Raw genomic sequence first — 26,322 nt, 5'->3', positions numbered from 1 at the left:
TTGCTCCTTGTCCTTTTCAATAGTGTTACTATTAATTATAACGACACTAAAATCATTGCCCTAAATGTTCCCCTCACTTGATCCCCTTGACCTATCTCTTTCCTCAGGGGCAAATCCTGCTATGCCTCCTTCCTCTTTGGACCGGAAATGTACTGACCAAAAGACACTGAACACACTGCAGAAACTCTTTCCACTCTCTGCCCCTTACACTTCACTATCCCAGCCTATAATTCAAGTTTCCCATTATCACTGCTCTGTAGTCCTTGCACCTCAATAATTTCCCCACAAGCTTGGTCCTCCATATTTTTCCCACTAGTTTGTGGCCTATATGATACACCAGAGTATAAACTCCAACCAAATAGATTCTCCTATTCTTGACCCTCCAGAGGTTATTCTCTCTCTCCAGCGCTGTCCTTCTTAATCAAGATTGCCATCCTCCCTCCTTTCTTTCCTTCCCTATTTTTCCTGAAGACTTTGTATCCAGAAATATTTAGTAGCCAGTTCTGTCCGTTGTAAGCCAGGATTCCACTATCGCCATGATATCATATTCCCATATTTCTGATGGCACTTGCAGCTCACCAACCTTATTTACCATGATTCATGTGTTTACGCATAAGCATTGTAAACTTGATTACGAGCTTCGTCTGTTCTCTCTTAGCCTGACTCACCTATACTATTTCTTATTCTAGAGCCACCTATTGCTCCCAATTTTTCGTGCATATCTCCTTTCTAACACTACATTCTGATGTTCATTCCCCTGCCAAGTTAGTTTAAACACTGTCTGACAGCACGAGCACACTACCTCATGAGGACATTGGCCCCAGCTCTGTTGAGGTGTCACTTGTCTGAGCTGTACTGGTCCCACCTAGCCCCAGAACCAGCCCTAGTGTTCCAGCAGTCTAAAGCCCTCCCCTCTGCACCATCTGTCCAGCCACGCATTCATGTGCTCTCTCCTCCTATTTCTATACTCACTAGCACAGTTCTTTTTCAGAGTTATTTTGATCCAGCAGACAGAAAACACTCCAGTGTCCCCAACAGTTATTTGAACACCTCAAATTCAAGTTATCCTCAGATACACAACTAATTCAAATCGGTGAATGATGTTAAAATCTGTTGTAATGAAAGAGAAGCACAACGCAATACAAGTTAAGAAGCTGAAAATTTGAGACTAAACCTGAAATTGCCTGATATGGCTTAATTTGGTTTCCTTTACAATCATTTAAATATACTTCATACAGATTTAATATACCACTGTGATACGGTTCAGCCTTGTGTCCAATACTTTTGCTTGTGACAAACAAAGTTCCAAAAAGCATTTTATCCAAATTGTGTGCCATGTGAGATCTTGGCCCAAATCTTCCGATCTCCAGATTGTCATGGGAATTTTGAACTTCCAAAGGGCAATTCCCCATCTCCCTGGGACCCTCCGCAAAAGTCTCCAATCCTGAGTTCAAGTCAGCAATCTCGACTTACTTACCTGGATAGTTACCCAGGAAATGTTAGACACAAAAATCCTAGTGTAACTCTTGGGTAATTTTGCAACTGAAAACCCCTCGACCTACCACAACTCCCCGCTTGAACCCCACCCCTGACCCCCCCATCAACCAGAACTGACTCCTCCTAACCCAACTTGGGCACCCCTCCAACCCACCTGCCAATCACCCACCTACCTACTTCCCACCCACTACCCTAAACAACTGCCACCCTGCCATCTCACCCCTGGCCAACTTAACACTTACCACCTTACTTAGCTGCCACCCTCCCCAGCTGCCACCTTACCCACCTACCACCCTACCCAGTTCCCACCCTACCCTCCTGCCAACTTACATCACCCACCTACCCACTTCCATATCTATACCTTCACCCACTCACTCACTTATTCACTCATACGCTCATCCACTAACATACTGCAAAGCTCCAGGACATTTGTACACTTACCAGAATACAGCAGCTGATGCCATAAAAATGGGGGCATAGCTTGTCTTCCCTCAACACCCTCACACTCCAGCGCTACAATGAAGCCTTCAAGGGACTGTATACTCCACATTACCTGGAAGCCTGGCTCAGAAGACCAGGCGAGAAATGCAGAGCATTGGCTAGGAGCAGAAAAGTAGTAGCAGAGCATCAATCCAACGATGCTTGCCACTCCTTGGAAGGCCGGGGCCATAAGCATGGATTATAACTCCCCAGTAGAAAGCCAGAAGGAAGTCATCAGATTTCCCTGGAGTTTCTGTGGGATGCTGGCCAATTTTAATAATTGGCCCTCATTCATATCCTGTGGTCTGTCACCTTAAACAAAGAGAGCATAAAGAGGTAGCTGGGCAGCTGTTGGCAAGTAAAGATTGGACTGCCCATTTCTTCTCAGGCAAGTTGTAGGGACTGAGGGAGGGAGGGGTCAAAAGTGGGGATCCCTCCTGCTTTTTCATGCTTCACAAAGACAAATTAGTGTACATTAATGAATTACTTGCCTGGCTCAGGGAATTAGAGAGCTTGGGCATACAGTGCTGAAGTCAAGGCCTGCAATCGTGGGATGAAGTCCTGATGGGCATGACAAGACAGCTCTATAGTTTAAATAAGACTCAAAGCCCAATACCAAGTGTGCCTCAACCGGTCATTTCCCCTGTCATGTTATTGTTTATAATATAATACCTTGGGCTTAATTACTGTACAAGACACAAGGCACTCAGAAGGGATTTGGTAAACACATTATGGGATCACTTATTAAGACCACGCCCATGAGAACTGTTACACACAGGTATAAAGCTTGAAGGTATCAGAGCTGTATGTGTGCTCTGCTCAAAGCAAAAGTGAAACTAAGGCAGGATCACGACACATTTCCCTTCCAGTGGCATCATACTGATATCCTTTAAAGACATATTACAACATTCCCTTTTTGTTTTGCATATACTTCTCCCCTCCCAAAGAAGTATAACTATTTACAATGCATGTTCATGATTAGTTACAATTACATGAGTGCATAGAACTGATGAATCTTTGAGGCTGTAAAGCATAAAGTTAATCTGCTAGTATGCCCAGATCTTGTGATAGTAACCTTGTTGGAGGTTTCTTTAATTACTCACAGTGATCTGTGGGATTGTCATTCATGGATGTTGTTCCTGGTTGCATTTGGGAACTTGTCCTAGATGCAATAGGACGTACAGTGGTTGAGGAGCTGGAATAGATCTAATTTGTCCTCAGTTATGTCTCCCCGTTGCGCCTTTGTGTGCAATTACTTCATAGGAACTTGGTTCTGAACAAACCTTTGTCACTTCGGCCGGTTGCCACATTCTGTGGGACCCTGGGGGTGAACTTATTGTCCCAACTGTAAACTTGGCAATTCTGTACTTACATTTTTATTGGGCACGTTGGTTATCTTCCCTTGTAGTTTTAAAAGTTAATCTCTAGTTTCTGAGACAGTAGAATGGGTAGGAGTATTTAAATTGGTACGCACTAGTCTGCCAAATATGAGCTCTGCAGGTGATGGAATAGTTGCACTTCAAGATGCTGCTCTCACATGTAATATTGCAATATGTAGATCTTGCTTGGTCTGTTTACATTTGAGAATTAGGAATTTCAGCATGCAATTTATTTATTCAACTAGGCATTTAGACCTAGCGTAATGAGGAGAAGAAATAGTGTGATTGATATTCCACTTCTCACACATATTCTGAAATGGCTTACCAATAAATTGCAGACCATTGTTTGTAATTATCACTTTAAGACACACCAAATAAACTGAAAATAGCACTTAGACGGTGTGCGACAGTTGTGCTTGACACAATTGTGCAATTGTTGAATAATGGGGTACTTGGTAAAGTAGTTGACAATGACGATGAAGTCAATGCCATGGACATGAAAGAGGTTGGACACGATTTTGGACCAAGGATAGATAGGGACTTCATGTGGCATCAGTGGTGCTTTGTGCTGACTTGGCATATGCTCTTGACATGCCTCACACTTCTTGACTATGACTTCAATGTCATTGTTCATACCTAGCCAATAGAATGTCTCTCTTGCGATTCTTCTTGTCTTGCTTGGTCAGGGCATCACTCGAACCACAGGAATCCAGGACACTCCCTTCTCTAGCCTGGCTGCCTGCAACATATTGAGTGGCTATCTGGGACTGTTGATTGTCAAAGATGTGTATTTAAATTGGGTGACTTCCCTTTGAGCCCAGATACTTCTGCAGTGATGGAGGGGACTGGTTGGCATTTCCTGACAGGATCATTGATCCATGCATTTTTGTGTCATGTATCTTCCCATTGATCACATGGGATGTACACAGAATTCTTCTGACTCTGCAAAAGGTAGGAAATATCTCACTGACATAATTTTTTTTAAATGATATCAGCAGGGGTGACTAAAGGCTTGAGCAAAGAGATGGAGTTAAGGAGCATCTTAAAGGAGCATGGGTGGAGTGGCTGAGATGTTTAGGAAGAGAGCTTGGGGCATAGGAGGCTGAAGGCACAGCCTCCACAGGTGGAGTGAAGCCTCTGGCTTCACAGAACAGGCATCAACAGATCTCTGGTGTTGTTTACTTGAGGGTCAAAGCCCAGTGCTGAGTGGGCCTTGGGCCTATCCATTCCATTGCAGAAATAGATAGGCCTCTTTTTGTGGTCTAACCTCTACCCAGTTTTGTAAATAAAATTTGCATTCTTCAGGGAGCAATCAAAATCTTTACTAATTCTAGAATCAATATTTAGGTGTTTGAGGCTAGAATGATCCCTCAGAAACATCATTTAGGATTCTGATGATTTTCAGTGAATTCCATGGAGCTTTTTTTATCTGCTTGGATTTTAATTATTGCATATATTGACTGCACAATGAATATAATTAACATAATTGGAATGGCAATTATTTCAAATAGTTCTATTCTTTAAGTCAATAGTGCACTTGCAAATCATCATAATTAGCCTTTAGTTATGTCAGCCTCCCTGGATATTTGCTTGACTTGACTGTGAATTCCATGTGAAAAGATTTTAAGATTAGTATCAAATAAAGGAAAATAGCTTCTTGCTTTTTATCTAAGAAGAGATAGCTAAGGAAGTAAATTTATCTCATACGCCGTCTTCAAGTGGTTATCCTATTTGCAAAATTCACAACAATTTCATTTTGGAATTATATAAATATCTTAATCCTGAACCCCTAATATTATAAAATAATTTTAATTGTAATCATCCTGAGTTGTATGATGCAAAAAATACAGAAATCTAGAGTTTAGGGGGTAGAATTTCCCTGTCAGTGCAATCAATGATCTAGGGAAAAAATTTGATCAAAATTGCAATATTTTCTGATTTTTGCTCATGTCCACTCAAATTCATTTGAGTATCATTAAATGTAAAATCTTCTGTGAACCAGTGCAATTGGGCAGTCTTAAAATGTGTTTTTTTTGCATTAAATATACTACTTAATATATTGACAAGTCAATTTTGGGACCCCTGCTCTTCCTGATAAATATTAATAACCTAGACCTTGGTGTACAGGACACAGTTTCAAAATTTGCAGATGATACAAAACTTGGAAGCATTATGAACTGTGAGGAAGATAGTTTAGAACTTTAGAAAGGACATAGACAGGTTGATGGAGTAAGTGGACAAATGGCAGATGAAATTCAATGCAGAGAAGTGTGAAGTGATTCATTTTGGTTGGAAGGACACAGAGAGACAATATAAACTTAAGGGTGCAAATCTAAAGGGGATGCAGGAGTAGAGGGACCTGGGCGTATATGTGCATGAATCATTGAAGGTGACAGGACAGGATGAGAGAGTGGTTAATGAAGCATACAGCATCCTCTGAAGCTGTATGCTTCAAATAGGATCAGAATAGAGAATAATGTTAAAAAAAGCAAAATCAAAGGCACTCTACCTGAATGCACATAGCAGTTGCAAAAAAGTTGATTATTTGAATGCACAAATTGAGGTTAACCGGTAAGAATTAATAGCCATTATGGAGACAGGGTGACTAAGATTGGAAACTGAATACCCAAGGATATTCGGCATCTAGGAGGAATAGGGGAAAATGAAAAGTAGGTGGGCTAGCGCTTTTAATAAGGGACGAGATCAGTACATTAGTAAGATAGGATCTTAGATTGAAGGATTAAGATGTAGAATCCATTTGGGTAGAGCTAAGAAACAGCAAGGGGCAGAAAACATTGTTGGGAGTTGTTTTTCGGTCACCAAACTGTAGTACTTATGTTGGGTATGGTTTAAATTGGGAAATTAGAGATGCATGTAACGTGGGTAAGATTGTAATAATGGGCAACTTCAATTTACACATAAACAGGGATAACAAAATCAGCGCTAAAACTCTGAAGGAGGTACTCTTGGAGTGTGTACTAGATAGGTTTCTGGAGCAGAATGTTGAGCGGCCAACTAGGGATCAGGCTATTTTGGGTTTAGTGTTGTGTGATAAGAAAGGGCTAATTAATAACCTTGCTGTAAAGGAGCCTTTGGGAAATAGTGACCATAATGTAGAATTTTGCATTAAGTTTGAATGCGATATAATTCATTCTGAAACTAAAAGTTCTTAAATATGAAGAAAGGAAATTATGAAGGTATGAGGGGCAAGTTGGCTAATTTGGATTGGGAAACTACACTAAAAGGTTTGATGGTAGACAGGCAGTGGCGAGTATTTAAAGAAATACTACACAGTCTACAACAGATATACATTCCCCTAAGGCATAAACATCCAAAGGGAAAGGTAAATCAACTGTGATTAATGAAGAAGTTAAATATTGCATTAGATCAAAGGAAGTATATTATAAGGATGCCAGAAAAAATGGTAAGCCTAAGGATTGGGAGCAATTTAGAATCCAGCAAGAAGACGAAGAAACTGATAAAGAAAGGGAAAAGAGAATATGAATGCAAGCTAGTGAGGAACATAAAGGTGGACTGTAAAAGCTTCTTTAGGTATATGATAAAGAAAAGATTAGCTGGGACAAATGTGGGCCCATTACAAGTGGAGACAGGAGAATTTATAGTGGCAAACAGGGAAATGATGGAAAAACTAAAGAGTTACTCTGCCTCTGTATTCATGGAAGAAGATACAGAAAATCTCCCAGAAATACTAGGCGACCAAGGGACTTGTGAAACTGAGGAGCTAAAAGAAATTAGTATTAGTAAAGAGGTAGTACTTGAAAAGTTAACTGGATTGAAGGTTGATAAATCCCCTAGATCAGATGAGCTACATACTAGAGTGTTGAAGGAGGCGGCTGGAGAGATAGTGGATGCATTGGTGGTTATATTTCAAAATTCTATAGAATCTGGAAAGGATACTGCGGACTGGAAAGTAGCAAATGTAACCCCACTATTTAAGAAGGGAGAAAGAAAGAGAATGGAGAACTACAGACCTATTAGTTTAACGTCAGTAGCAGGGAAAATATTAGAATCTATTATAAAGGATGTGATAACTGGACATTTAGGAAAAAATGGTAACATTGGGCAGAGTCAACATGGATTTATGAAAGGGAAATCATGTTTGACAAACTTGTTGGAGTTTGTTGAGGATATTACTTGTAACATTGATAAAGGAGAACCAGTAGATGTGTTTTTTGGATTTTCAGAAGGCTTTTGTTAAGGTCCCACACTGGAAGTTAGTAAATAAAACTAGAATGCGTGGGATTGGGGGGAAATACACTAGCAAGGATTGAGAATTGGTTAGCAGACAGAAAGCAGAGAATAGGAATAAATGGATCATTCTCTGGCAGCAGGCTGTTACAAGTGGAATACCACAAGTATCAGTGTTATGACCGATGCAGTTGGTAAAACGGAGTTATTTTAAAAACCCCAGAGGGAAACTTTAAACAACTGTCATAACCAATAATTTAGGTATTATGTTTGAGATGAGACTCTAAAGTCAGCAATCAGACTGCCAGTTCACCCAGACTAGCTGACTTAAATCCGATTAAGACACACCTGCAGACTAAATCTCTATTTTAAAAGAAAAATGTTTTCAAAAATATTATATACATTAATAGTTTCATGACATCCCCTTCCTTATTGAAAAATGAACTGTCATAATTCTAAAAGACGGCTTCATTTTAATAACCCATCTCACACTATCTCCTATACTCATTACACTACTACATTACCAGATGCATGCATTAACATAACTAAAGTCCTTGGTATCAACAGAAGTCACTCCAGTTCAGTGTCCAGGTCTTTTTTTTAAATGTCCCAATTTCCTTTAAGCTTCAAACTCTTGATAATGCATCTGCGAACAGATTTTCTCTTCCAGTAATATGTATAATACATAGATTAAATGGTTGTAATAATAGACTCCACCTGAAATGCCTTACACTTTTGTCTCAAAATTTGTCCAAAAACTTCAAAGGATTATGGTCTGTGTAAACAATTGTTTCTGATGAATTCTATGCAACATAAATTTCAAACTCAAAGTCTCTTTTTCGCTCATTGAATATCTTCTCTGTTGTACATTCAACTTCTGTGAAAAATACACTATCGGTTTTTCAATTCCAGTGCCATCTTCTTGTAACAGTACAGCCCCAATGCCTATATTGCTTGCCTCAATGGCCAACTTGAATTACTTGGCATAATTGGGAACTGCCAACACTGGTGTCGTAGTTAATATAGTTTTCAAACTAACGAATGACTTCTGACAATCCAGTGTTCATTGAAACTTCTTGTTCTTTTTTAATAGCTCAGTCAGTGGACCAATCACTTTGCTAAAATTTGGTACAAATTTCCAGTAAAACCCACTCATGCCCAGAAATCGCAAAACTTCTCTTTTTGTTGTAGGCACTGGGAAATCCATGATAGCCTTGACTTTCGCATCTCTCTGAGCCACCTTACCATATCCAATGGCATGGCCTAGATACGTAACTTGGGCTTTTGCAAATTCACTTTTAGCCAAGTTCATCACCAAATTAGCTTCATGTAGTCGAATAAATAATTCTTCCAGATGCTGTAAATGCTCCTCCTACGTCTGATTGAAAACAATTAGATCATCAGTATAAACCGCACAATTGCTTAGACCCGCAATTACTTTGTCAGTCTTTGAAATGTCGCAGGTGCGTTCTTCATACTAAATGGCATGACTTTAAACTGATATAATCCACTTGGCGTTACAAAAGCTGATATCTCCGTTGTTCTTTCCGACAACGGTACCTGCCAATATCCTTTTAGCAAGTCAATCTTTGTGATAAATTTTGATTGTCCCACTTTCTCAATGCAATCCTCCAACCGTGGTATGGGATATGAATCCGCTTTTGTCACTGTATTCACCTTTCGGTAGTCCACACACAGTCTTTGTGTTCCATCCGGTTTTGGTACTGGCGAACTCCAGTTACTGCAACTAGACTCAATGATATCATTTTGAAGCATGAAATCAATTTCTTTTTGTACTTGTGATAACTTTGCTGGATTTAATCTGTAAAGTTGTTGCCTCACTGATATTTCTATACATACATCATGTAAGGCTAAATGTGTCTTTCCTAACTTATTTCCACAAATAGGTTTGTGTGACTGCAGTAGCTTTTCCAAATCACTTTCACACTTGCTTGGAAAGTTAGCTCAATATTGCATTTAAATTTTCAAGCACCCCCTCATTATCCAATTAGGTTAGAGGAAAATCAATTTCAGAGTCCTGCACTTCTACCTCTTTCTCATCATCTACCATCACTAACACCTCTTTGTTCTCCATCCCTGTCAAAGTACTTTTTAAGCATGTTTACATGACACACCCTCTGCTTCTATCTTCTATTTGGAGTATTTATTAAATAATTTACTTCAGCTATAAAAAGGAAAGCTTTAATTTTTAACAGCCTCTGTGAACAAATGCATACAGTTCACAGAAACTTTCCGTGGTGATTAATTCGAACCGAGAATGTGACCAGATTTTTGTGGGTGGAACTGGCTTCCGGTGTTTAATGAACAAGTGCAAAAAGTTTGCAGGAGCTTGTGCTGGATGCAATTTACTTATGAGATTCCTTGCTCTTTTGTGCTGGTTTGGCTGAATTTGAACAAATTGTGTTGAAAATACCAGTGCAGCTATCAGAAAATGAAATGCAATATAATCACATTCAGAGCTGCATGTGTGAAGGTAAGTAGCATGACTGCTGAAAGAGTGGTGGAGTCACATTCTGAAATGGGCTAGATGAAAGACAAGTCTGCACAGCCACTAGCTGTGATGCCAAGCAAAATTTTAGGTCTGATTTTTTTATTCTTCCATGGGATGTGGGTCGCTGGCTGGGCCAGCACTTTTTGCCCATTCTTAACTGCCCTTGAGAAGGTGTTGGTGAGCCACCACCTTGAACTGCTGCAGTTCATGTGGTGGAGTGCTGTTCGGGAGAGATTTCCAGGGCTTAAACCTGCAGGAAAGTAGGAAATATCGGAAGTCAAGGCACCTGGAGCCTATTCTGCCACCTTCCAACTGACCATTTGAACAATAATGTTGTCAGAAATCTAGGAGTAATTCATGGCTCATGGAAGAAAAATAAAAAATAATTTGCATTCAAAAGATACATATTTATGTTGGATGTTTCATTATGGGGCTTAACCAGTGAAGACACAGGTATATTTCTACAGCTGAAGGTTTCACAACACATTATCTATTGACAATCGTTGTCCAGATGCATTATTTCTGTTGTGTTAGGTGAGTTCTTGCCCGTACTGGCATTTATAAGCTGTCATTAGAGGAAGAAGCCATAAGAATACTATTGTCAGTATCTAAACTTGGAACCCACTGGGCAGGATTTGACGCCTCGGCAAGCAGGGGCAGGGCCCGCTCGCCGACGCGTAAAATGACACGCGGTGACGTCAGGCAGAACTCCCAACGTCACCGCACCCCATTTAAATTTTCAGGAAGGCAGGGGCGCAGTGAAATCAGCTGCGCACCCGCCGATCTGTCAATGGCCAATTGAGGCCATTGACAGAGTCAATTAAGTAATTAAAAGACCTGCCCATCCTGGGCGCGAATTGGAAAAAGCATGAAATCGCATCCACGGGCGGGATGAGGTTTCATGTAGGTTTTTAAAAATTGTAATAAAGTTTTTGTAAATTTAATGGACATGTCACATGAGGGGACATGTTAGGAAAATTTTATTTTTCTATTTTTAGGTTTTTAACATTTACAGCCGATCTCCCAGAGGCAGCACTTAGCCTCAGGGGGATGGGTGCGCTCTTTCATGCGCATGTGCGAGAAAGCGCACTCTCGATTTTGGGATTCCCCCCGCCTGCACAGGAAGTGCATAGCGCTTCTGTGCGGACATCACGCAGGACGAGCCTTAATTGGCCCACCCACGTAAAATGGCACCGCGCCCCCAATTGGGGGCGCCGATCAGAAGCGCACCTGTGCGCACCCGCCATTCAACTTCGCCCCTGACGGGGGGAAAATTCAGCCCTATGTATTTTGCTGATTACATTTAAAATATAGTCACCTTTAATATATTATAGTCTGATTTAAACAGCTGTTCTGCTTTAAATTTAGACATACTTTGTTTCTGTAACTTTCACATTGTGTAGGTTATAATACAATGGCTCAGGGTGATACGCATAGGATTTAGAAAAAAGTCCAGAATATACAATATTTCAACAAGAGCAAACACAGAGTGTATTTTGTATATGTTTTTACAAACTGGTTTCACATTTCTGTTCCAGTGAATGTCTGTTTATATTCTTGTGCTGTAGCTTGGTTAAAGTGTTCAGAATAAAAAATATCAGTAGTGCTGCAATTTTGTTTGCCTTCGAATTCTGTGCAGCAAACATTTTGATAGAATACATTTTCCTGACCTTTTATCATGGTGAATACTGAGCTGAACCTTGTCTTTCTATTAACATTGTACATATCTTGTGTGGAATGGCAGACAAGGGGAATCATGGAGCTTTTCTACTGGATTCAGACCTTGGTTAAATTTGCCAGACAGTTTCATTCAAAACCTTTTTCACATTGAAAACTGTTTTAGTGACAACCCTCTGGGGAAAACCAATAACTTACCCAAAGATACTGAACATGTATGGAGTAAGAAGTGCCAATCATTTATGGCAGTCATTAATGTATAAAAATATAATGTGCATGTACTGAACTCCATCTAACAATTTTCCTCCAGCCTACGCTAATGCCATCAGCCGTTTAAAATTAATTGTTCACGCAGTCATAAATTTGGCATGTAATTGACTGCCTGTTTTACTTTGTCAGTAAGTTTTTAAATGGCATTACAAACAAGCTGTGCTTTTTCAGAAATGTGAGTGCAAAACCAAAGTCACAGGCATTTCAGAATTATCTTGTGGAGAAATGTCTCATTTTCCTGACCTGCTTTTTACATAAGTGTAACACCATACTGTGAAGAGCAGTGTCATTCCTGCCAGTGCTAGTGATCATTAGAGGACTAGTGTTACATGTTAGGATTGCCAACAATCCGTTTACATCTAATTGCAGCATTTTAAAAAAGACAATTTCAGGAGAGAACATGCACCTCAGTCTTGTGGCAACAGTCTGCACTCATCAGATAATCGCACCATTTGCACTACAAAACAAAGCTGCTCTCCGGCATTCTGGCTCCACAGCAACTCTGCCCTAGACTGTGAACTGTTGTTTTTAGTGTAGGGATATATTAAAGGTTCTTATAAATCTATTTGGAAAGTAACACAATTATATTCACTTCACTGCAGTTTTTCATTTTCATCAAGACACAGATTAATAAAAAAAACTAATAAATTCTGTTATTGGGACCTTATTGGGATGATGTAATCTTCCTTGTGCTTATGCACCAGAGTTGCATTGTGAAATGTAAACATTTCATTGGAAAAACATTGGTATTAAAATGAGAAAGTCCAACATTCAGTCAGTAAGAATCAAATTACGCTCCGATTATCAGTGAAATGGAATTAATTCTCCCCTGTGATTCTGTGGACCAGTTAATAAATAATGCATCAGAAATGCAGTACAACTTCCAGAGCTTTAAGTTCATAAATGCCAGTCAGACAACACAGTAAAACATTCCTGTTTGCTTACTGAAATGTGCAGTCCATGGAAAACAGCTCTGTGCTGCAAAGCAGGACATGTGGAGAGTGGGGAATATCTCCTGAAGAACTAATTAATAACAAACAGGTAACACAGTTGTGTAAACCAATTCCTTGACAATCAAAGTGCAAGCTTTGCTGAATTTTATATGAAACCAAGCTATGCTTCTTTTAGTCAATTTTAAGGTGACTGATTATATCAAAATTTTATTGAAACAAAAGTAAGTGTTGAAACAGTTGAATTTTGCCTCTTCAGGCTTTTATTATTGCAATGACCTATTGTCAGAAGAATGACTCTAAATCAAATATATGTTTGTATAATAGTGATGGGAACCTGATCACAACAGGATTATCAAGAAGAAAAAATGCTGGAAAAACTCAGCAGGTCTGACAGCATCTGTGGAGAGAAAGACAGAGTTAATGTTTTGAGTCTGTATGTATGACTCTTCTTCAGAGCTCTGAAGAAGAGTCACATGGACTCGAAACATTGACTCTGTCTTTCTCTCCACCGATGCTGTCAGACATGCTGAGTTTTTCCAGCATTTTTTTCTTTTTGTTTCAGATTTCCAGCATCCGCAGTATTTTGCCTTTATCATAGGGGTGATGTGAACGGTGTGATATAGTGTTACAAACATTTTATTTGATCAAGGAATAAGATAACCATTATGTATGAAATGTGCCGAGAAATTGGATTTTAATCTGTGACTGAGGTCTTCACTGTCTGTAGTTACCAGTCCTCACCTGAACAGTATGTGACAGATGACAGAGAAGTGAAACCAAGAGCAAAATTTAATGGTTGCACCACTGAGCCTGTCCGCCTGCTGGAGAACCAGTGAGAACCCCACCACAGCCGTTTCTGCGATTAAGTCTCAATCAGGCAGCCTCCTGGCTGCCTTCAGGGATCCTGACACCCGCAGGGGGAATTTTGGTGCAGAAATTTTTCCTGCATGCTGAATGTCCCATTCTCTGAGAACTGCCAGCAATTCAGAGAATGGCAGTTCTCCAGTATCAGCAGCACCACTGGGAGCAGTGGCCACTGCCAATACTGCAGTCGACCTGAGGCTGAGGAATGTCACTGGAGGCCCACAACTCAGGAAGGCCCCAACAAGGCGGGAGAAAGAAGGTTGCTGTAAAGTGCAGGAGTTTGGCTGATCCCTCCTTTTCTAACGGTGGGTCCTTCCTTTGGGTACAGGGTGCCTGAGAAGGGGATACCCACTCCACCAGGTGAAAGCATGCCTACCAGAGTTTACCTAGTGATTTTCCCACATGGTATGGCCCTCTCCACCTCCGTGCTCCCGCCCCCCCTCTCCCCACCTGCCCGGGCTGAATACCACTGACAGTAGAGGGACTGAGAGAAGCCAACCCGCTGCTTTTTTCAGCGATGCCCCTTCTTCCCCCTTGCCGGGGCCTCCTTGAGTTCCAAGGCTCTAGTGACGATCACGTAAGTGTCTCAGTTGGCCTTCTGACAGGAAGGTCATTCTGAGCCCTTCCCGCCCTGGACTTAATGTGGGGGGGGGGGAGGGGTTGTGGTGCGGGGATCCAGGGAGATGGGAAGGTGACGGGCTCTCCACGCCGCACTTTCCTGCCCCACTATACAGCACCCACTGGCCTCCCAGCCCACTCCGGGGACTGGGGGCATCATTACATTTTGTCTACCACTGATGATATCACAACTAATTTGCCATTTTTATTATTTCACCATGTGAAAGGTATTTCAGGATTAAATATTTCCAAGAGACTGCTAAAGGGGAAAATAAATTATCGCACTACTTAAAATGTCTTTCAGATGAAAGAACTTGTGAGCCATATCAGTTCCGATGCAAGAACAATCGTTGTGTACCTGGTCACTGGCAGTGCGACTATGATAATGACTGTGGAGATAACTCTGATGAGGAATCATGTGGTAAGTTCAACATTTACTTTGATATTCGATTAATGTTTTGGAGGAAAAGTAATTTTCCCAGTGTTGACAATGCTGCAAAACAGATTGCTTAAGATTCCGCTGCCAGTACAACAGGGCGCAGATTCTCTACAAAGTTACTGATTAGTAATTTTACGGAATAATCCTTAAGGACAGAGAGTGAAGGAAATAACAATTTGCGCTGCCATGGCGATACTGAAGCTGAATTAATAAAGGGACAGATGCTGCATTAGATGTAGGCTTATGCCTTATTTGACCTGAGAATTGTTGATACAATCATTATATATTAACACAAATACTCAGTTTCCTATTTGGAAGAAAGAATGGGGAAGATTGTTCTTATACTTCCATCACCCCCTATCATTACTATCAAATTTGGAGTGCTTGCTGAAATATGAAGACTTTCACAGGCCAATTTCCTCCAGCTACATTTGAAAATTATACGGTTGGATCTCACAATGCAGATGAGGGACAAACCAATGTCACAGAGGAAGTTTGGCAATGGAGGCATTCCCCTAAGCTAGAACTGCCAAACTTGCAATGACTGCAGAATGGCAAACATATGAAATTAATTAATAAATAAATTATTTCTGTCTTATAATATTCCAAGCATAAGATTGCAACTTGCAGCCAAATGACCATTTATAAAGCTGCATTCTTTTCAGGTGTTTTTTTTGCTCTTTTAAGTTTCTCTTAAGGGTAACCAGGGTTCCTTTCCGCGTTGCAGTCTGTACATTCAATGACAAAGGGCATGCATAAAGGACGCATTACCATGATGATAAGCTGGCTTGGTTAGACGTGCATAGTGTGTGCTTTAACTGCCAAAAAGCTGTCACTGCAGCTTTTAAACTTTTCCAAGGCATGAGTGTGGAAAGATGGCCTTGGGTGACTTTGAAAATGTGTCCTTTGGTGACTGTACCAGGCCCTCCAGTACTCCAGCTGTGTGAATCTGCGGAAAACAGTATGCTGGAACTTCAGTAAACTCCTTCACATAGCTACTAGCTGACCCCATCTCCTGATGCAAATTATACGGCTTCAAAGAAGATGATCACAGTAATTGCTGTGTACATAATTAGTAAACAAAGGCTTTCCAAGATGGGTATTCAGGACTGGTTCTCAGGTTGGTCCAAGGGCTTGCCCCTCCCCCCCTCCTCCACTGAAGCAAATTCCAACCCCCCACTGCCCCTGGCCCCATTGAAGCAAGTGCACTCACCCTGGAATGTATGTGGCTCCTGTAGTTTACAGCAGAGAGGGAGAGTAGGCTGAGGGTAAAAAAAGACATGAAATTGCACATTTCCAGAAAGCAACACATTTAACAACATTCCTTATGGTTTTAAGTGCATATTTTTACACTTTCTTATGGGGAGAAATAAACAGAAAATTATTTTTCTATATTTTCCTGTTAATGACACTACTTGTCAGAAACATTTCTTTAATATTCAACTTCAGATTATTTGATGTTAAATACCAAATATACAAAAGAATAATTAGAACTTGATTGTCTAAAATTTAACAGTTTAGCTGCCTGTTATTGATTTGAGCAATTGTGTTGATAATAAATAGGATGCATAATCATAGCTATGGTATCATTTCATCTGCATCACAGAATCAGCCTGTATCTCCTTTATGGACTAAGATGAAAGCAAAACACTGCAGATGCTGGAAATCTGAAATAAAAACAGGAAATTCTGGAAAAACTCGGCAGGTCTGGCAGCATCTGTGGAGAGAGAAACAGAGTTAACATTTTGAGTCTCAGTAGAGCTCTGAAGAAGAGTCATACGGACTCAAAAAGTGGGTTGGAATCGTCCCAGATTTGCACTAAGCTCAGTAGCGGGCAGGAAAAGGGACGTTTTACCCTGCTGGCCGCACTGGTGGGATTTTTGCGCTGCATCGTTCCAATCCCACCTCATTAATCATTCATTCCCGGGAAGCATGTCATTTTGCTGGTGGGTGACCTCCGATTCGCCTGCCGTGCCGTCACCTCACTGCTTCCTCATGCCGGGCGCCATATTTAAAGTGCAACCACGCGTACATCTCACAGTGCTTCCAGCCCAGGACTGCTGCACAGAAGACATAGCCCCGAAAGGCAAGAAGACTACAGCCTTCCGATTCAGTGGGAGGCGGTGGCAGTGGTGGTCAGTGCCAATGCTTCACAGAAAAGGTTCGCCATCCAGTGCAGAAAGAGGATGAATGATCTCATCTGTGCCGCCAGGGCAAGGGAACCATCTCATCACTCTAAACCCACTATCTCTCAAGCCCATCACACAATCACTGGCATCTCACTCACTGCCAGCTTAAGGGATGTTACCACTCTCTCTCACACACACCCTCACATCTCCATTTGGCCTCATCTCCTCTGGAGAATGCCTCCTCAGCCCTCACCCTCTTGACGCCACTTGCACAGATCAAAATGTGTCCCCACACACACCCTGGGATACTCCTCTTCCCCAGTAATGTCCTACCCCTGCAACCTCTTCCCTTGCCTGAGGCCACTTCCCCCCCACCCTTGCATGTCCTAGCCCTGCAGCCATTGAAAAGCCACCCCTGCCTTACAGCTGGTCTCGTAAGTAGAGACCTGCCTGTGAGCCCCCCTACAAATGATGTGGTGCTGCCTGCAAAGCCTGGCATTGATGATCGCGAGTGCTGCCCGAAGCAAAGTAGGCAAACCAGCCTCAAAGTCCCAAGTGAAGTGTAGCTTGCCAGGTGATTGTCGCTTATGTTCAGTTATGAAATTGCATGCCAATGTGCCCAGATGATCCAGTTTAGCGGGATGATTCTGGCGAGCAGGGCTTATAATAATATACAGATGTATTACAATGAGGTTCCCTCTGTACGGCAGGAGGAAAAGCGGCCCACCATTGACAGGCGGAGCGGACGATTGCAAACTGGTTTCACGACGTTGTGAAACCAATTTTTGGCCTTCCCACCACATTGTCTGCTCACGCCTGCCATGACGCCCGATGCCAGCGAGCATGGAAAAGTCTTCCCTTTAACTCTGTTTTTCTCTCCGCATATGCTGCTGAGTTTTCCCAGCATTTTCTGTTTTTACCTCTTTTGTGGGATTGGACAGTGAATATCAGGAAACTGTTGAAAACGCAGGGCTCACTAGAAAACAATAGTTCTCTTTACCTCGGATTACCCAGGGCCATTGAAGGACATGTTGCCCCTCCCCCACTGCTTGAGTGAGATTAATTTAGCAACAACTTACATTTATATAGTGCCTATCATATATTAAAATATTCCAAGACAATTTAAAGACCTTTAAAGGTAGATACTTCAAGGGATTCAGGATCAGAGTGATCTCTGGGAGTAGTTTCAATTAGTCTAGATGGATCGGTGAGGAATTTCACAATTTTTTCCTCCAAACTGGAATGGATTTCTCTTTGGTTTTCACCTCTCCCAGGAGATCACATAGTTTTAGGTGGGATGGAAATATTGGAATACACAAGGTGTCCCAATTATGTGGAACAGGCTGGACTGACCTTTCATTGTTCATATGTTTGCATGCCCTTATATTGTTAGAAAATATTTGATACTGAGCCACATAGAGCTATTAGGACAGGTGACAAAAAGCTGGATCAAAATGACAGAAGGATGCTTTAGTGACTGCAAGCCAGTGTCCAGTAGCCAATTTGTGCACAGCAAGATCCCGCAAGCACCATTGTCATAAATGACTGGGGAATCTGCTTTCAGTGATATTGGTAGAGGGATAAACGTTAGTGATGGTTTTGGTATAAATAATAGTTAGATTCTCTTGATTAGTTGAAATACAAAGCAGAACTGCAGGATTCCATTAATAATTATTTCCTGTCAATATCTATATCAGTATTTAAGATATTAATAGTTGTCCTGGCACTGTCAACATTTATCAAGACTTTGAAATTCTTTCTAAATTCTGTACTTGCCCATTTTGCTGAAGCATCTCATTCAAGATTCAGGTATTTATTAGTGTTTAAAGAGCTTCTGAATTTTTTTCATTGCTCTTGCACCCCTGCATACTAAGTTTTCGTAACTGGACTACCCTCAATGATTCATTACTTTGTTTGTTTCAGATTTCATTGAAACTAATATGGTTGTAAAATTTAGAATGGCATGACAACGTTTTGCATTCAGGACATACTATTGATCCTGACAATGATGGAACAATTCTTCCATAGAATGGAATTAAATATTAAATTAAAGCATTTTAATTGTTTATTTGTTAAATATCAGCACTTCGTTCATGCTCGCTGAATGAGTTTACCTGTGCCAATGGTCGTTGTGTTGCTGCCAGATGGAGATGCGATGGAGATTATGATTGCTCTGATAGCTCAGATGAAGTAAGTGCTCAGCTTTCTTCAAAAACTTTTTATTGACTATAGAGCATAACGGTTGATCCATTGAGTGCGATATGAATTCAGTATTTGAAGTCTTATCATCAATGAACCTTTTATTTAGTTCAGTGTGAGTTTGCTAAGTATCTCTTCACAGGTAAGCCAATTGACATAAATGCCAGTTCTAAACCATACCCCTCACCTCCATTACCTTGTGCAAAGGTCCTCATAGATTTATTTCTAATACAGAATTCCTAACAGCTTAATTATCCTGCATGGTCTTATATTTACCAATACTCCTAAGATACCATTGATACCTTTGCTCACATACCATCCTTTCCAAAGTCCCAGCATCAGACCCTTGTTCTCATCTCTGCAATTATCCTAACCTCCTTTCCTCTCCAAAGTCCTCCAAATTGTGAAATAAAACAACAAAGCCTGGAAATACTCAGAAGGCCTGGAAGCACCTGTGAAGAGAGAAACAGAGTCAACGGGTTGAACTTTGAGCCCCAGCCAAGACTGGAACAGAGGCAAACAGGCACCAGAAATGGTGTCCTGGGTCCCCAACTTTACCCCACCCCCACATACAGCCGGTAACCAATTAAACCAGTTAAGGGCCGCTTAAAGTCAATTGAAGGAGGCTGTCTGGGGTTTTCCAGCTAGCCCCTAGGTTCCGGAAATGGCGGGGACCAGTTTAGTTGCCTGAGGATGGCCATCTAGAGGTAGACCTGGATGCCAGTTCTCCAAGCAGACTTAGAGGTCTTTTCTGCCTGCCTAGATGCAGCAGTCTGTGGCTGCCCTGTACAGGGTTCCACTTCCCATCCTACTATGATACTGTGATGGCCTGGCTGCAAAGGCATTTTTTAATATAAACTTTAAAAAAGTTGGAGTGAGGGCACCTCCATTTTGAAGTGTCCTCTCTCCCACTTACCGGCCATGGCATCCTCCTGCTCCTCTCAAGCTGGAGAGACTCTGATTGTCTCTCCAGCTTCAAGATCCTACCTGCCATCCTTAGCTGGATGACAAGCCTGTGCTCTCGCCATTAATTGACTGCACTCCAAAGAAAATCACATTGAGTGATTGTCTCCCCCCAGGGAGCCCATTTGCGACTGACAACAGGCTCAGAAGCTCTCAGGGAAAATACTGTCCAATGTTTCAGGTCACTGGTCCTTCATCAGAACATTTGGTAAAGGATTATATTGGGCTGGATTTTCCCAATTGGGTTGCAATCCTATCATAAACCTCAATTCTGGGTCAGGAACCTGGAAGCGGCCTTTGCAGGATATCGCTCGTGATCTTCCCTGAGGTCGCAAATTAAGAACGTGCCCCAACCCAATTATGGATGGTGGTGTCACAACCCTCTAGGGAGAGTGCACTGCAATATCAAGCCCCACTGCTCCCCGAGCCACGACAAACGTGAAAAGTTTGATCAACCCACCTAATTGTTTAATTTAGGTTAACAGAATACGAGCGCTAGGTTTATAAACTTAATAAGTAAATAACTGTTTATTGAACAAATTGTCTTTAACCAGTGGCAAAAGAAAGAAATATGAACTGCTAATTTCTAAATCTATAGCCTAAACTCTACCCCTTCTTAAATCCCTATACACACATATACAAGACACATAAGACACACAAATACATGGATTTTAAGGGTGGGATAAAATAGTTCAATAGCACCAATTCCAGAGTACAGGATTCGGTGGGTTGATTTTGATCAATGTCATCCAAATTCCTTTCAGTTCTTGTTGATGACACGAGATGCTCTTCCAGCAATTTCAGTCTTTAGTTCACTGGTTGAGCACTTGTCTTTCAATGTCTCTAACAATGATTTTTCCCTTTGTCCCTTGACAGGGGTTTTCAGAGAAAGGGCAGGTTATAGGCATATGAGGAGAAAAAGCCAGCTAGCTATTATTATATAATTACTGGAATCTGACACACACAGAAGCAAGTGGTTTTAGGTCATTTTCTTTTCAGGCTAGGAGCTATTCTGCTGCACTGCTCTCACACAAACCCTGGTCACCTGGTCAGGAGCCAATGAAAACATTGTTGCCAGGCAGTTCCCCATTAGACCAGGCTCCTCCTTGGCACCATCCTGTCTTTCATGGCACACTCTGTTCCAGGACAGCAACATTGTATATATCCCTCACACTGTTCCAGTAGACATTCCTTCAAACTGCAGCCAGTGTAATTTTAATCCATAGTCCAACAGAAATAAAAAAAGATATGTTCTTTACAGCATGTGGACCAGTGAAGTGGGCAACCCAATGAGAGCACTCACAGTGATGTCTGGCTGGCATCCCCATCAGAGGTGCATACTCCTAAGATAGGCAGGAGAATGTGATGGCACCTCAGAATGGAGGCACCTTCTTCAGTCTTATAAATAAAAATCCTTTATGACCACCACTGTCAGACCATCTACGTGGAGGGGGAACCCCTCCAGAGTGTGATTCCTTCCACAGAATGTTCTGGGGCTGCAGCTACAGCTGCTGCTGTGGCCATCATATCCCAGCGGGTCTGTGTTAAGGTGATGAAGAGAAGACGGCAGTGGCTGCTCAGCCTGGCTATAAAATGTTGGGCTCCAGCCTCAGTGAGGGTCCCAGTGGCATCTCTCCCCCAGTTTGCCCAAAAATGAGCCTAATGGCTGCCTGCTCCTGCCAGGCATGTAATTTCTGCTGCTGTTACCCATCCTCCACCCACCCCCCTCCCCACAGCAAATTAGCTCAGAGGCAGCAACACGTCACGTCGTCAACCTGAGCAGCTCTTTTCCAGATTTGCGTCTAGTTCTGCATCCTAACCCACCTCCAAAGGACCAGTTCCTCTCTCCACTGATGCTGCCAGACTTGCTCCGTATTTCCAGCACTTTGTTTTTATTTCAGATTCTCAGCATTCTCATATTTTGCTCCTCCAAACTGTGATTGGCTCCGTAGTCATATGCCCAGCTCTGCCAAAATATGCTGTTCTGATCCCTTCAGTCCAGTTTACAGCCTGGTCTCTGAGACTGTCCTGTACAAAGATGTAAAGGACATTCTGTGTGACTGTGACTATATTCCATCTGTTCTCTTTAATCTTCCTTGATGATTTAATCTCATTTACCACACCACCCTCCTCCATTGTCTTTTTGTTGTTCAGTTCTGTGGAATTACACTCATGAAGTTTCTCTCCAATCTGCCCAAATGCAGCAAACCCATCTCCATTTGCTTATCAGACCAGCCCTTCTGATAGTCACTCAGATTCGCCTGATCATCCTTTGCACCCTTAACTTTATCTACATTCTATCCCATCTACAGTTATGGTGTACACTTCCATATTTATCCTGAGGGCATTCAGGTATACATCTCTACCTCCCTTTACCTGTCTGTGCTATCAGACTGCCTGCCAAACAGGAGATCATGAGTGTGTCAACATTTCCTTCAATTTAATGTTGGAAAGATAAACATTCAATATTTTGGCCTTCATTATAATCACTGCTTCCTTGACACTGGCTCCATCCTTATCCCTGCCCCCACACTTAACCTGAACCTGATGATAAAAATGTCCATGTCTTGTTAAAACCAGATTTGGACTTCAAACCCCAAATACACAACAATACCACAAATAGCGGTCTTGGCAATATTATTCCCTTTTGTAACTATCTCACTCACTCCATCAGCAAATCTTTGTTTACTCTTTTGTCAACTTCAAACTAGATTTCTTTAATGATCTCCTACGTATCATAAATGTTAACTTGGTCCAAATTCACCCACCTATATTGTGTCACACCAAACCCTTATTGCCCATGCCTTAATCCTGACTGATCTCCTCTGGCTCCCTGATCCACAAAGAAGTAAATTTAAAGCCCTCATTGAAATTATTCAGTGGTCTTACTTCACCTTCCCTCAGCAGCATCTCCAGCCTCAAGTACCGCCTCCCCCACCAGTCGTCTGACTCTTACCTTCTGTGCATCCTTCCCTCCTTTCACCTTGACATTTGAGATGGAAGTTGCAGCTGCCTTGGCTGCTCTCCAAACCCCCTACACCTCCAACACTCCTAAACCTCTCACCTTTAAAAACCTCCACCTTTACAGCTTAGCTTTCAGTTAACTCCTGGGTATGTGCTTTATTATGTATTAATCATTATTATTTATTTATTATTACTAATCAATCACATAAATTTTCTCCCACTGCTATTATCACCACTACCCAGCCGATTGTGCTTTGTTTAAAATGCACTTTCCATACAATCCAAATTCGGAATAACATATTTCAAGCGAACGAAGTGCAGAAATTGCACATTACATTTCATTGAAAAGCAGGTGACAACAGCAATAAAGCATGGGATTAATATTAATATTAACACTGTCACCAAAGGATTTATTTTCTGATGCTTGGTGTCTATTGCTGTTTCCATGAGAAAGATTGGACTTGAAAGTGAATTGCTATTTATAATGAAAGCAGGGTTGGTAGTAGGCTATAATTGGACCAGAGTTAATGGTGGTTCTTTGTCAATAAAATATCACACTTAACAGCACCATGTAACCAAAAGTGCATCAAGAGTTTTTTGACAGTGCTCTGAATGACCAAGATCACATGATTTTTTATTTGTTACAGCTCTCAGATTGCTAGCTATAGGCTGCCACCTGCTGCCTTTCTTGAACAACTTCTTGAATTCAGTCAAATTAATGTGCATTTAATAGTATTAAAGTCAGTGAACCAATTGCAACATTTCAGAATTTGAATTGTTTTTTTGTTGACTATCAAATATTACTTGCACTTCAATCAATGTGTTTCCAAATTGAAATAACTAATGGTTATTTTAATGGTTAGTGACTTATTGTTTTAAAATAAAATTTTTACCGATCTCCCTTTGTTGTAATGGCCAATTGTTGCCACACAACCCTGAATTCAGGATATGTGGCCTGCTGAAATCTCACTGATTGATCTTAACATTGCCCTGTAACAGGGGGCAGAGCTATGTAGCTGCGAGAAAACTGCTTTTCCTCATTCTCTCCTCAGCCTTCAGAGAACTTTTTTACAGCAGTCATATAATGCTCAGTCAAGAAGCCAAGCCATGAATCCATTCAATTTTCTCCTAATGATAGCCAGAAACAGTGGCCTTGATTTTCTCCAAAGGGTGTAAGTTCTGACATCAGGACAATATGTGGGACCTGAGCCCACATGCTATTAAGGGCGGTGGGCTGGCCTCTCCAAACTGCCAGCCCAGTCAGAGAGCTCTGCAGCTTCAGCTGTGCCCCTGAGGGAGGCGGTCGATGCTGAGGCTACAAGGAGAACGAGAGGACACCTTCATTTCGATGTGCCCTTGCAGGGGAATTGGAAAAAGTTCGTTTCTCTGCTGGAGGCAGGCAGGCAGGACTTGGCTATCACCCGTGGCCCCCCCACCCCAACCCTACAACTCCAGCTGTGATATCAGGGCTGCAGGGACAGCCTTTGCGGCCCCAGGACATTGGGCTATGGAACCTCGTGATGTGATGGCCTCTCCCAGAATGCCTGCAGCTGTTTGCCTTTCTATCTGGCAGGGGGTTGCTCTGCTGTGAGCATGGTGCCCAGGAAGATGCCCCTCAATTGTACCTTTAATTGGCTAAATTCACTGCCTCCCTCCAGTTGGTGGATGACCAAGCCACTGCCGACTGCCGTTCGTACCACTGGTAAAATGACCTAGCTACAGGACTGCATCAAGGGGCTCTCCCAACACAGCTTCCTGGCAGTTTATTCCGCCCCCCACCTTCTAATCTGCTATGCTGCTGGGGTGGGGAGGAAGTAGGTAAGACCTCAGCTATGGAGCTTCTGGTGGCCCATGTGAACTAATTTGCCAGCACCAAAATTCAATTAAACTTCAACTTATAGGTGAGCAGTTTTCTTTGTATTTCTGTTCAGGTTTTCATTTTTCTCATCTTGAGTTTACCCTTCTTGCACTCTACCCCAATCAGGCAGGTAGCCAACTCTTAGGTACAAGTACCACAGCTGAGTCACCTGCATGGAAAAAGTTGGGGTTTAAAATGTGGTGCAGCTTAATTTATGCTCTATTTTTTTTTTCCTTTTTATCTATAGTCTTTCTTAGACTGGGGCCAACGGTGGGTTAAGCAGTAGGTGATGACTGAAGCTCATCAATCTATACACTTCACATTTGCTTAGTGGTATGTTATCCCACCCAACCTGATATGGAATTTAACTGTTGGTACAGTTTAAGAAGTTTGCAAGGAGGTTCTGTTTTCGAGTTTGGCAAATTGCATTTTTTCACCTCTTGGAATGGTAGTTTCAACTTTATAGCGACGTGTGGCAACAATAAGAGAACGGCCAATCAAACATTCTTGATTTATCTGATTTTGATAGGTGTACTATAGAAACACCAGAAAATACTTACGAATCTATTCCATCTTAGGTGGGCTGGATAAGTTATTAACATTTCAATATCTGTTGATCTTTCTATATTATGAACTCTGACTGATCTTTCAAGTTGGCAGCAATGTTTGTCAAAGTCTGGAGTGCTTGTTTTCACTGCTGGCTGGAACGCACTATTTATTCCCATTTCCCCTTGCAAAAGTTAACACCCCTTGCACAAATCAGTAAATTGGGATTGCTATAGAAATTCTATCAATAATTCACTAAGTGTTATTTTTCTGACCAACATTTATTTTATCTTTTGTATGGAGTGGTTAAAATCAAGCTCATTTTTCATTGTAGCCTCAGATGAAAATCAATGATCTTTCATACTGTACATTTCATCTACAATAGTCAATGAATGGGGAGGTCAGTTAGCTCAGTTGGCTAGATAACTAGAGTATGAAGCAGAACTAAGCCAACAGCAGGGGTTCAATCGCTGCACTGGCTGTGGTAGTGCATGGAGCGCTGCCTCCTTGCTGTGCCCATGCTTGTGCAGTGGTGCCCCGCAAGCTATATATAATCAATTGTCTGTCTCTCTCTAACAGAGAGAGGTGCTTATGGTCATTTCTGGACTAAGGCTAGTTTCTGATTACCTAGTCAGTAAAGACAAAACCATTTCATACAATCATAGAGCATAAAGCCCATCATCCTTATGACATTTCTTTGAAAGTGCAATCTAATTAGCGCCACACATCTACTCTTTCCTGCACAGATTTAAGGGAATTGGCAAA

At 41.6% G+C, this 26,322-nt stretch overlaps 1 protein-coding gene across 1 annotated transcript in view; it reads left to right on the top strand.

Annotated features, from left to right (window-relative positions):
* The window catches only part of LOC144686788 (low-density lipoprotein receptor-related protein 1-like), a 1,926,687-nt gene that overhangs the window by 1,753,530 nt on the left and 146,835 nt on the right, over positions 1-26,322 (top strand). Inside the window, exons 68-69 of the mRNA XM_078552493.1 lie at positions 14,764-14,880; positions 19,111-19,217. Of these exons, the coding sequence (XP_078408619.1) occupies positions 14,764-14,880; positions 19,111-19,217 (224 nt within the window). The remainder of the gene's footprint in view (positions 1-14,763; positions 14,881-19,110; positions 19,218-26,322) is intronic.

Source organism: Cetorhinus maximus, chromosome 11 (genome assembly GCF_964194155.1).
Source record: "Cetorhinus maximus chromosome 11, sCetMax3.hap1.1, whole genome shotgun sequence".
Taxonomy (NCBI): Eukaryota; Metazoa; Chordata; class Chondrichthyes; order Lamniformes; family Cetorhinidae; genus Cetorhinus; species Cetorhinus maximus.
This window is presented reverse-complemented; position numbering and strand designations above follow the sequence as displayed.